General features: G+C 41.6%; 1 protein-coding gene across 1 annotated transcript; it reads right to left on the reverse strand.

Annotated features, from left to right (window-relative positions):
• Positions 1-1,830: 1,830 nt before the first annotated feature.
• dusp12 (dual specificity phosphatase 12) lies at positions 1,831-6,681 on the reverse strand. The gene is made up of 7 exons (XM_070845383.1): positions 6,407-6,681; positions 6,104-6,217; positions 4,037-4,155; positions 3,788-3,875; positions 3,445-3,536; positions 2,974-3,053; positions 1,831-2,603 (listed from the first exon to the last, which is right to left on the reverse strand). Exons 1-7 carry the CDS (start codon positions 6,667-6,669, stop codon positions 2,466-2,468), a joined length of 894 nt encoding a protein of 297 aa, XP_070701484.1. The 5' UTR covers positions 6,670-6,681; the 3' UTR covers positions 1,831-2,465.
• Positions 6,682-12,030: the final 5,349 nt, after the last annotated feature.

Here is a 12,030-nt window from a genome sequence, read left to right on the forward strand (position 1 = left end):
CATGCAACGGAAAAACATTTAGTTTGCCATGTCGATCTGCAGCCAGTTTGAGAACGTAATGAGAAATAGACAGACAGAAATAGCTCATTTTAGAACTCTGAGTTGTTGCATGAATCTGCAAATATTCTACTTTTGACAGACTCCCAAGTTTGCTGCCAAAACCTTTCACATTTTTTGTAATAATGACTGAAATCAAAGCTAGTAAAAATGACCTTTCTGTTAAGTCCGGTGAGAGAAGCAGATCTTTCCAGAACACCATGAACCCAGACACAGAAACCGCAGAGTCACGGGGTTTGGGGGTTTGAGGGTTTGACTGTGACTCACATCCTCCATGGTGTCATTCCTTTACTTTGTTCCTGTAACTCCTCATCGGATCTGGTTACAGGAAGCAGGTCAATCAAAGCCGTCTCCTCGTCAGGTGCAGACAATACACAAAGCAAGCACGTCAGACATTCACATTCAATCTCTTCTTATTTCTGATGCTAACTAACTAGTCCAGACTGCAACAGGACACATCTGCTATATTAATCTGATCTCATTCTCTCTCCAAGCACAGTCAGGTCCCTCTCCATCCTAAGCTCGCTGTTACTGCTTGTCTGCAGTAAAATAAGAACAATTACTCGCTCAGTCTGTGGACGTTCATTACCTGACGATGACTAAGTTAACTCTGTTTTATTATGGAGAAGTAACTGTGACATAAACGCTTTAAAGTGGTCGAAGGCAGACATGATTCAAAGCAGTCCAACACCAGCCTCGGTCTGTCTGTGATTGGCTTCATTGTAGATATGACATTACCCAGCATAGAATGTCTATACCCACAAGCTTATTAATAACCTTTGTTACTGTTTGATGGCTGATTTACACCAATGCTTTAAAATGATCGTGCAGTTTGCAGCACATAACGTGCTGTCCATGTTTGTGCATGCTGCTTTTATAGTTTGTTAGTTATCAGAAGTGGACACTTGAATACTGAAGCCTCTTGAGATCAAATTTAAAGATACAACACTGCTTCAGCACTGTGGAACTGGACTCCCAGAAACAAGTGGTCTTTCCTTTTCTTCCTAAAGGGTAGATCGCTGCTGATGAGAACATGGATGGATGTAGTCATGGTCTCACATGTCAGACGCACATGCACACACACAGCATGTGGGAAGTCCCTGGTGATTGATCTCCTGGGCTCTGTGAGCATGGAAAAGTTGACCAAGTCTCCTCTCTGTCACTCATTCTTTTTTTTTTTCCTTGTCATTTTCACACATTTTCACTTTACCTTATTTAAACCCTCTCTCCACCTGTTTTACATAAGCCACTCTTTTCGTTGGCAGTCGCCCCTTTTTGCTCCTCCTCCTTTCCACACCACATTTCCAGTTTCCAGTGTGCATGTCCAGTTTTCCAGATGTCTGTCAGACATATTACAGTCCACTGCTGGTAGAATCACCTCACTTGATATCATCCACTGCAGTAAGAACGTACACACTCAGTGGCCTCTTGTGTTTCAAGCGAAATGCTTAGTGAAGTGAGATCTGAGGATGAACCATTGTCAAAAACTGCCCTCAGGGTTTGTGTGATGGTGGCTCAGGACAGAACCAAGTTCATACTGTGGCCTGCTGCTCAATGGTATTACCTACAGTTTGAGCCTGATCTCACAGAAATACGTGATATATCCACAAATTCTTATCACCACCGTGGTGGTGGCACGTCATGTGTTAAAATGATGTGCCACGGAAACAATGTCAATGGAAATCAACAGGTAGAGAACAAACTGTAAAAAATCACAAATCAAGTCACTCAAACTCTTTACATGTAAATCTTTAATTTACAGAATTACCAGGAACAGAATGCAGCAGACTTGTTTTTTGAGATATAAAGTGTGCTTTCATTTTCCATTTATTTACATGATGCACATTACAGAACAGACATCCGCCCTGCACTCAGATTTAAAAAACAGGAAGAATGTTAAGGCGATCCTTGTATTGGAATATTAGCTGTGGTATAAAATTCACTTTTTCTATCTTCTGAATGCATTAAAGCAATGCTAGCATATAGGCTTTAGTGAGCTGTTAGTGTCCTGATAACAGTTTCACCACTGTTATTAGGACTGCAATGAATATTTCTTTACATTAATTTATCTCTTTCTTATTATATTGTACCTATTGATTGATCAAATTACTGAATGATATTTCTGTAAAATGTCTGATATTTTAGTTTGCAGCCATCCTTTAAATATTTAAAGCTCTACCTGTGATTCACACTTCACACGTCTCATGCAGTGAAACAAAATATTTTTCATTTTCTCATATATAAGTAACATCCTGTACTGCATTACTACCTCATTAGTCTTGGAACATTTAAAAAATCTGTCATACTTCTTGCTTGACTGTGTTAATGAGCTGTGTGCCTTTCTCTAGACTGCATTCATTTATGTACAAGTGTGTGTTTTTGTGTGTGTGTGTGTGCATGCATGCATGTTATTTCTGTATGTGTCGGATCTCGTCCACTCTGTTGCGATGCAGCTGGAAGGCAGGAGTGACCCAGCGACCACATGAGCACTGATCACCACACCAGCTAAATGAGCCCAGCTTAGAGTTACATTTAGGACACAGCAGCTACACACACACACACACACACACACACACACACACACACACACACACACACACACACACACACACACACACACACACACACACACACACACACACACACACACACACACACACACACACACACACACACACACACACACACACACACACACACACACACACACACACACACACAGGAAAAGAGAAGCATGTGTGTAGGTCCAGATTATCATAATTACATTCATACTTGTCATACTTGATTCTATTTAAAAGCTGACTTAATTAGTGAGGGTTGAAACATCCATGGCAGCATATTTTATACCAGTTAATAACAATGACCTGACCTGTGTATGTGTATGTGTGTGTGTGGGTGTATGTATGTATGCATTACCTGCCCATCCATTACTCCAAGTAAAGCTTGTTCCATCCACTGCACTGGTTCTATGAAGTAAGACGTACATCGGACTTCTCCTAAACAACACATGTTGTCATGACTTATAAAAACCTATTCACCCATTCAGTGTGTGTAAATATTGCAATAGCATTTCCCCCCAGCAGACATTTTCATTTGTCAAAGTGGGAAAACCACAGAAGTGTCCCAAGTAAACACACACACATTTCTTTGATCAGACACTAAAACCTTCAAGTCAGCACAGAATCCACATTCATCCAAATTGTACAATGTGATTCTGACCATGTCAAAGGACTCGCTTAACCTGAGGTCTACGTAGTAGCTTTGTCGGAGCGGTCAGTCACCTATGGTGACCTGGTTTACTCAGGTGAGTCTGTCTGTGTGTTAAACCTCACAGTTTCACATCCTCTGGGCTAGCTCAGCTGAATAACAGTACAGTTGTGTTCTTACCACTGAGGTTACTCGACTTCTTGTGACTAAAGGCTGGCGCTCCTTCTCCTACTGGGTGACCAAGAACACTTGAGCCACGGAACAGAGTTCGTCTGCAGAGGAGAAGGTTACGGTTAAGTACGGAGCTGGACTTTCTAAAATGTTGAATAACTCCTTTAACTGTATGTTGTGTACAGTGTTGCGTGTGAAGCTGTTTGGATGTGAAATCTTTAAGAACATTCAACAGATCTTGACCTCTCCAATATGGCGACTGCAAATTTCACCTCTCCTATGTGGCGGACTCTCTACTTCAGATGTGTGTGTGAGAGACTTATCCAGTAGAAAAAAAAAATCCATCTTTCACCTGCACTTCCTGCAGCGATAGGACATTTCAGAGGAGGTGGAGTGGGCGGGGTCAACAGCAAACAGTTCCCTGGGAACATGCGCCAACTCTGCTCACACACACACACACAAATAAAATACTGTTGGAAATCAAGACACAAATAATGATCCATGTCAGAAAACATTAAGATTAGTAGCTAACACAAGTTAGCCACTCTTGGCTACGTTTTTAACAAACAAAGATTTTCTGTGCGTGTGTGTGTGCAGTCACCAGGGTACTTCTCGGTGATCTTGGTCAGTCTGTACTGTTTGTACAAAGGACTGGAGGTGTCCACTTCACACTGCATGGCCTCATACAGACACAACTGCTCCTCAAACCCACTGTTCACCCTGAAACACACCCACCAGCTGTCAATCATCTGTCCTGAGTCTCGTAGTTATGATAACATCTGTAGTGACTTTCAACGAAACGTATACATTAATAACTTGTTCCGGACACGTGTTCGGTGCATGAAATAAGTTCTTCCAGCAAGACGCATCAACACACAGTAACACACACTGTCAGCTTTCCATGTATCACACACAGGGTGGTGCATTATAAGCACCACCCTGTGGTCAATAATCGAGCAGCATGTGTACACATCATATTTTAAATAAAGACATACGAAAGCCTACATTATGGCTCAAACACACTGGCCCCTAATCGTTAATGGCAGGAAGTTATAAACAATTCAATTACACAATGGAACCAATAAATCTATGAAAATAAATCAATAAAAAAAATTCCCTCTGTAGCCTCAAACAATTACAACATATGTTACAGCCTTTTCTTCAGTTTTTCTGTCCACTTTTGTCTGCTGTGTCTCAGCTCAGCCTTCTTTCACTACTTTTTCAAAGTAAATAAAGGCGTCAATATCTGGGAACTGCAATTGTTTCTTTCCAGTAGCTCACATGCAGAGATTCTTCTCTTAGCCTGTATGGAAGCTTAAAAATCACTGTCCTCACGTTAGCTGGCATACCAAGATGTACAGCATGTCCTCCATTGCACTGCAGCACTCACGTAGAAAGAGCGCAGAGGCTTGAAGAGATTTAACATCCTCAGGCTCCACATCTGGCCAGATGAGGACTTTCTCCATAGAAGCAGCAGTGATCATCATCATCGCCAAAGTGTTCTTGTCACAGGCCTTCAGCCCAGCGGAGCCTCGGTCCAGAGCCACATGCTGACGGCTCCACAGCCCTCTTAGCTGCCCTCTGGTGCATTTATTCAAGAAATGCACACAGTTTAAGGGATAGTTGAGACTGAATGACCTTTGAAGAGCTGCACTTGAAGGTCCAAGAGAGGTTTACTTGATGCTTGGTTTAGTTGACTTTAGTTGACACTCTGATCTGCATGTTGTTGATGTATAGGCCACTGTTGTCTTGAAACCACAGATGTTGGTTGATATTCTTTGGCATGAGGGCTGAGAGAGGTGGAAGTGTCCTTTAACCTTGCTCCTTTTTCAAAGTCTGATTCCATTCCATTAGATTGTGTGTCTGAGAAAGCTTGCTGACTGGGGGCTGCTGAACCTGCCGAGTTAGTAGCTGAACCTGCTGTTCTGTTTCCAGTTCCAGCCTCTTTTCTGATCCTCAACGACTCTGCTTGCTCCTCCAGAGCGTTCTTCTCCTTTAAAGCTTAATCGGCGCTGCTGCGGAGGAGGATTTACTGGTTTTTGAACTGCTGTGACTTTTTCAGCTCGATTGCTCGCTAGAAATATTTGTTTCAACATTGGAAACACTGTCACTGTGTTTTACTTCACTTTCCATTCCATCATCCTTTTCACCAGCTTTTGAAATGTCTGTGTTTGACAACCATTCATTTACATCACCAGTAAAATCATAGACACCCAACACTTTTGCTTTTCTCTTCTGGAGGCAACAATTGTAACAGAGACTCGTGAGCTTCCTTGGCTTCGTTGCACAGAGCATTACATTTGTCAAAAGTACAATGGACCTTCGTTCCATATTTTGTCTTGCCTTAAGTCTTTTTAAGTCAGATGCTTTGTTTAGCTTGGACTTCCTTTGTTTTGCAGCTTATCCACTTTATCCATCAACGCTCTTTGTGTTAATTTAATAGAACGTTTGACAGATTGTGTTTGCGTTTCACCATGGACGGTGTTTCAACCAGCCTCATTAAACAAAGGACCTTGGGTTTTGTACCCTTGTATCAGAATACATCACATCTTCAATCAAATATATAGTTTTATAGTCAAAATTACATGTGTCCTTAACTTAACACTCCGCACTGTGTTTGGAGTGTCGACCCCCACAATGACGCTCACTATACACTGTATACACTTACTGTACATCCCGTTTGACATGCTTCAGTTTGTGGTAAGCCTCAGTGAAGCCCAGCTGGTATCTCCTCATTAGATAAGCAGTAATGATGGTGGCACTGCGACTCCGACCGGCCTGGCTGACAACCACAAACACACACACACACACACACAGGGTTGTTTTAACATCTCATCTAGTTCCAGAAACTGGATGCATATTAGTTTATTTTTCAACAGGAAATTGTCCCACTGAGTCCACAACTCTTCAGACTGGCTTACTGTTCAATAACCAAACGATCAGTACATCAATGGCTAAGGCGTTCCCTCACCAGTGAACGAGTGCGGCCCCGCCTCCATTCACAGCCTCCTGAATGAACAGGAAGCAGTCATCCATGTGACTCAGGAGGTCAGAGGTGTTCTCATCCAGAACATTGACCCACTTCCTGCAGAACCCCCCATCAGCAGGAAGCAAAGGGGTGGGATCCACAGAGTCCACAGACAGGATGTGAGTGACAGCTGCATCTGCCAATGCCCGGCTGTCGTTGAGGTCAGCTGCAGTGCCAATGTACAGACCGGGGTCCACCAAGAGCATGACTCAAGACGAAGACTGAAAGAGAGAGCTCAACTCAATATCTTCCGGCATAAGCATCAAAAAATTAGGAATTCAAATAATTTAGGATCATTTAAATGTTAAAGGTGTAGATCATTTCTCTCACACAGGACTGTTGAGACTGTTCAAGCAGCTCTTATGTAGGAGCTGGACATCAAGATCAGATAAAGAGGCGGCCTAGCCTACTGTTGAATTATACAGGTCTGGTTTTGTATTTTACAAAATCATGATTTCATACATTCATCTTTTATTTGCAATATGTGGATGTTCACTTTGGAAACCTTGGGTTTCTTGACCCTGCCTCTCACAGCTCACTTCTGGTGTCATGCTGGTCGCTTAATGTCAATTGAAAATAACTAAATGACTTGAGCAAAGTTTGAACGGGTCAGACTGCTGTGAGGCTACAGACTGCTGTGAGGGTACAGACTGCTGTGAAGCTACAGACTGCTGTGAAGCTACAGACTGCTCCCCTGTGAAGCTACAGACTGTTGTGAAGCTACAGACTGCTCCCCTGTGAAGCTACAGACTGCTGTGAGGGTACAGACTGCTGTGAGGCTACAGACTGCTCCCCTGTGAGGCTACAGACTGTTGTGAAGCTACAGACTGCTCCCCTGTGAGGCTACGGACTGCTGTGAAGCTACGGACTGCTGTGAAGCTACGGACTGCTGTGAAGCTACAGACTGCTGTGAAGCTACAGACTGCTCCCCTGTGAAGCTACAGACTGTTGTGAAGCTACAGACTGCTCCCCTGTGAGGCTACAGACTGCTGTGAAGCTACAGACTGCTCCCCTGTGAAGCTACAGACTGTTGTGAGGCTACAGACTGTTGTGAAGCTACAGACTGCTCCCCTGTGAAGCTACAGACTGCTCCCCTGTGAAGCTACAGACTGCTGTGAAGCTACAGACTGTTGTGAAGCTACAGACTGCTCCCCTGTGAAGCTACAGACTGCTCCCCTGTGAGCCTACAGGACCTCACGGTGCTTCACTCACCTGGTAGCTGCTGTTCCTGCTTTCTACTGAACCTGTTGTGTCCGGACTAAAGAACTGTACGTCACAGCGACGTAGAATCATTCACAGAAAACGGAATTAAATAAATCAGAAAACGTGGGTTCGCTGAGGTGTTTGGTTCGTCTGTTAAACCGTCCGGGCGGAAACATACAAAGGGACACTTTAGTACCGACGTGACTAAATTCAGTTACCAGTCAGATTTGCCTCACTTTATTTTGGCCCATTTTATATATTATATTACCATATATATACACCATATTTTATATGGTACCTAAATGGTACTTACTTGGTGTTGCAGGTGATAGAAAGAATACTGGAGACAACAAATCCATCTATGGGGAAACAAAAACAATGCAAATGAAAAAAATAAACATTTAAAACAGTGGAAGATCTACGTCCACATGTCAGAGGACAGTCGTACATTCTTAATCATGTGTGTCTGCTCCAGACATGCCATCTGACCCAAACCCAGACCAGATGTGCACTGTGACGGTAAAAATGACTGCTCAGGAGTTACATTACACTTGTTCAACGACCCCATTTTAATTCAGAGTATTCTCGACAATTGTATTAAATGTAACGAAGAAATGTGTGCTCGCTGTACGTTGGGAAATCAGAAGCTCCACGTGTTCTGGAAATCAGTTCTTGGACTGATTTCCAAATGAGGAGAAAGTATTGTTCCCTTTCAAGCTGAATTATGACTGGAATTATTACTTATACCGTAAACCCTGAAGATATCCAGTAAAGGAAACACAAACTCATTCATTTCAGTCTGTTACAGGCCAAACAGGTAACTTCTTTGAAAAGAAAGGATATCATTTTGAGACATCATTTTGTTAGAAACTTTTTCGTCCGGCTCTTATATTGGCAGCTCAAGAACTCAACGGAGGTTTTCAGTCTGGTCTCACAAGCAGTTTATTCTGGTCACAGGTCACAGGTAAAGTACTCGCAGCGCTGGGCTCATGACGGACCCCGAGGGGCCGGTCAGAGGAGCCCCCTCTGGTGTGTGTGTCCCTCTGGTGTGTCCTGTCCTGTTCTGTTCCTGTTTCCAAACATCTCATGTTTAAATGCTTGTTGGATATCATAAAGTATGTAACCATTTCTGATCAACTGTTTAGGTTCGTGCGTCACAGATAGCACGTTCCTGTAGTGATGTTATGGTAATCTAACAGTTGGATGTTGGTTGCAAGGCGTGTATCTATAATCTAACTTCAGAATATGTTTTGCACAACAAAAGCACTACAATCAAGGTCTGTCTGGTACATTCTGGAGGTCAGATTGACATATTCTGAGAGAGTAACTTTATTTGAGAAGGCCTGAAACATTCTATGGTCATATTAAATTCTAATTCAACAATTTTATTCAATGGATTGCGCTGCAGTATCAGAAAACTTGGTTTACACAGAAGTGCTGCTGCTGCCACTCCATGGTAGCTCATTACAAGACTAACATGGTTGTGAGCAGATGATAAGATGATGACTTGATTGTACAATAATGATTTAAAAATTTTTTTATTCATAATTCATCTTCTGTCGGGGTCCTTCTGAGATATACATTCTTTTAAAGATATTTTACCAATGTTTTTATTTGACCACTTTTATATAATAATGTCTATATGTATTACATCCAGTAACTAGGCTACTAATTTATATCTAATGACTAGTTTCTGCTTCTACAGAGAAGGATTCATTTATTCAAAATGGCCAAAAGTCAATAAAATGATGAAACATTTAACAAAAGTGTGGCTCATAGAGCATCTCAACCCACAACAATTCCAGAAGAATAGAAATTTATACTTTACTGCAGAACTGGTCAAAGATTGACCGTCTGGGTATGATTTCTGACTGCTATTTTCTACAAACTTAAAAAAAAACATTTTTCTAATTTATTAGGTCCATGTGACCACAAACTGAAAGTAAACAAAAAGAGAACAATCTTTGCCCACTGGGAAAAAAAATATGCAGCATAAAACTGGCTTCAGCTATAAAGCTGAAATAAGGAGAAGGAACAAGTGTGGCAGGCGAGGGGGAGATATAGAAGGGTAAAGTAATGCATGTAGACACTGGTCAGCAACCCACAGTCTCATTACTGAGTCACTACCAGTGCCAAGTGAAGGAAGTAGGAGCAGTAAAATAGCACAAAGTAAACGTGGAATCTACAAACATCCTGTCAGCTCCTTTGGCAACGATGGAGAGGAACAGATGCTTCTCAAATGAACTGCCTGGTGTCATGCATTAATGGACCAAACTTGGAATCACATGAATGAATGTCTGTTGTTCTTTCAGCTGTTTTGTGTGCCCGAAACTCTTTAAATACAGGTTTCATAATGTCTGTCTGAGTCGCTGTTTCTCAACACCTACTAAGTGTGAGTTAGTGTGTGTGTGTGTGTGGTTCCCACCATCTTCCATCCCACAGTCTGCACATGGTCACAATGTGGGGTGATAATAAAGTTTTATGGGCTTGCTTTAATCTGACCAGTCACAATACCTCACTGCAGCCACACCCCGTCCTCCCTGAGGGCTCATTAGAGGCCTGCACATCACACATAACTGACTGCTGGAAATGAAGCGTAAGAAAACATTCAGTGACTCACTCATTGCATTGTATTATCTGTCTAGCAGATTGCCTGTGGGAGTGTTGACAAGCTGATTTTAACACACGTGAAACTGCCTTTTTCTCCGTGATAAACACTGATACAGATTTTTCACACAGCTTACCTGACTTCTGCTTTTTTGAAAGTTTGAAAGTTCACTTTACGATGATGAAAGTTTTGGTTTGTGTTTGGACATCACGTAAATGTGTTTGGTGTTCTAATAAACAATATTGTCAAGGTGGAACATGACAGTTTATTCTGGACCTCAGAAATCATAATTTGACAAGATAATCCTAACTCAAGGTCCGCTTATTAGCTTTTTCTAGAGCTTTCAACTACATACTATCTTCATCAGTGGCTGAAGTTGGCTCAGTTGTCAGTATTTCATGTGAAACAGGTGGTTGATTCATACCTTTGCCCATATATGACTTCCTAGCAACTGACACCAAGCTCCATTTTCTGACGAAGACAGTGAGATGTGGGTGAAAGCTCTGGAAAAGGAAGTCAGATTATTCTTGTTTTATTGTAAAGGCTGCTAAATCGGATACTGAACAACAATATTGAACAACAATGTTGTCACTGAAGAGATTAGAGCATTAGGTTTTGTCAGAGCTTAATGTATGACGGAAGTGTTGCTCCTGTGTTTATAGATGGTCTTTTAAATATTTGGTTTATGCTCTTTACATTATTAGTCACTTTGAATAGGTAAAACATCTTTCTGTATTTGCCAGGCTCTCCTTAAATGTATTTCCTTGTCCTTGCTAGTTTTACTTTTAGGAAGACATAAATAAATCCAAAATTATCGTAAACTAAAGTAAATGGCTCACCAGATTAAACCTTTTTATTCATCCCTTAATCCCACATGTAGACACTTTTTACGACCCATGGCCTGAACTGAACAATTGGAACTCCTCTGCAAAACTGTCAAAACCACATTACATCAGCTTTGGCTGGCTGAAGCATCTAATTCCACAGGTTGGCTGGCAGGAAAAAACTGGCCAAAGGGCAAAAGGTAGGAGTAATATCCCATGTGGACAGAGCCACAGACATCACAAGTAGAAAAAACACTGAGATATTGCATTTGAATATTATTGTGCTTTAGGTTTATTTACCCATAACTTATCATTTATTTACCTATAACTTCAAAATAATTAGCTAATTCATACACTTGTGTTGGTTTTTAGGTGCTGTATGACACTGATCCCAGGGATACACACAGGGAGGTTATTGTTGTTGAAATAGTTCATGATAATGAAATGTCTGCACTGACCACATAAAATGTAAAATATGAAATATTATAAACATTCTAAAAAGAAGAGTAAGTCTGGCTCTGTTGTGTATCTGAAATACATGAATGCTAATAAAGTAAATGCTGTAACGTGTAGTTAATTACTGTGTGTTACTGTGTGGGAGTTCATTTACTGCCAGTGTAGGAAGCTTAAATACATCATAAATTAGTCTGTGGGTGTAGTATGACTGTGTCTATGTGTGTGGTGCGAATTAAAAGTGTCCTGTTTCAGTGTCTTTGTCTCGTATATAAGAACGACGGACTGACAGGCTGAGAGAAGAAGAGGAAAGGTTACACACTTACAAGGTAACTACTGATTCTATCCCACACACCATCTATCACTGTCGCAGTGTCTCTCTCTCTCTCTCTTATGCTGTCTTTTCCCTTTATTAAGTCTTGGAAGGAAATGATGATGACAAGGATGATGATGAAAATGTCACCGTGGCTCCTGTTGCT

This window comes from Pempheris klunzingeri, chromosome 15 (assembly GCF_042242105.1).
Source record: "Pempheris klunzingeri isolate RE-2024b chromosome 15, fPemKlu1.hap1, whole genome shotgun sequence".
Classification (NCBI taxonomy): Eukaryota; Metazoa; Chordata; class Actinopteri; order Acropomatiformes; family Pempheridae; genus Pempheris; species Pempheris klunzingeri.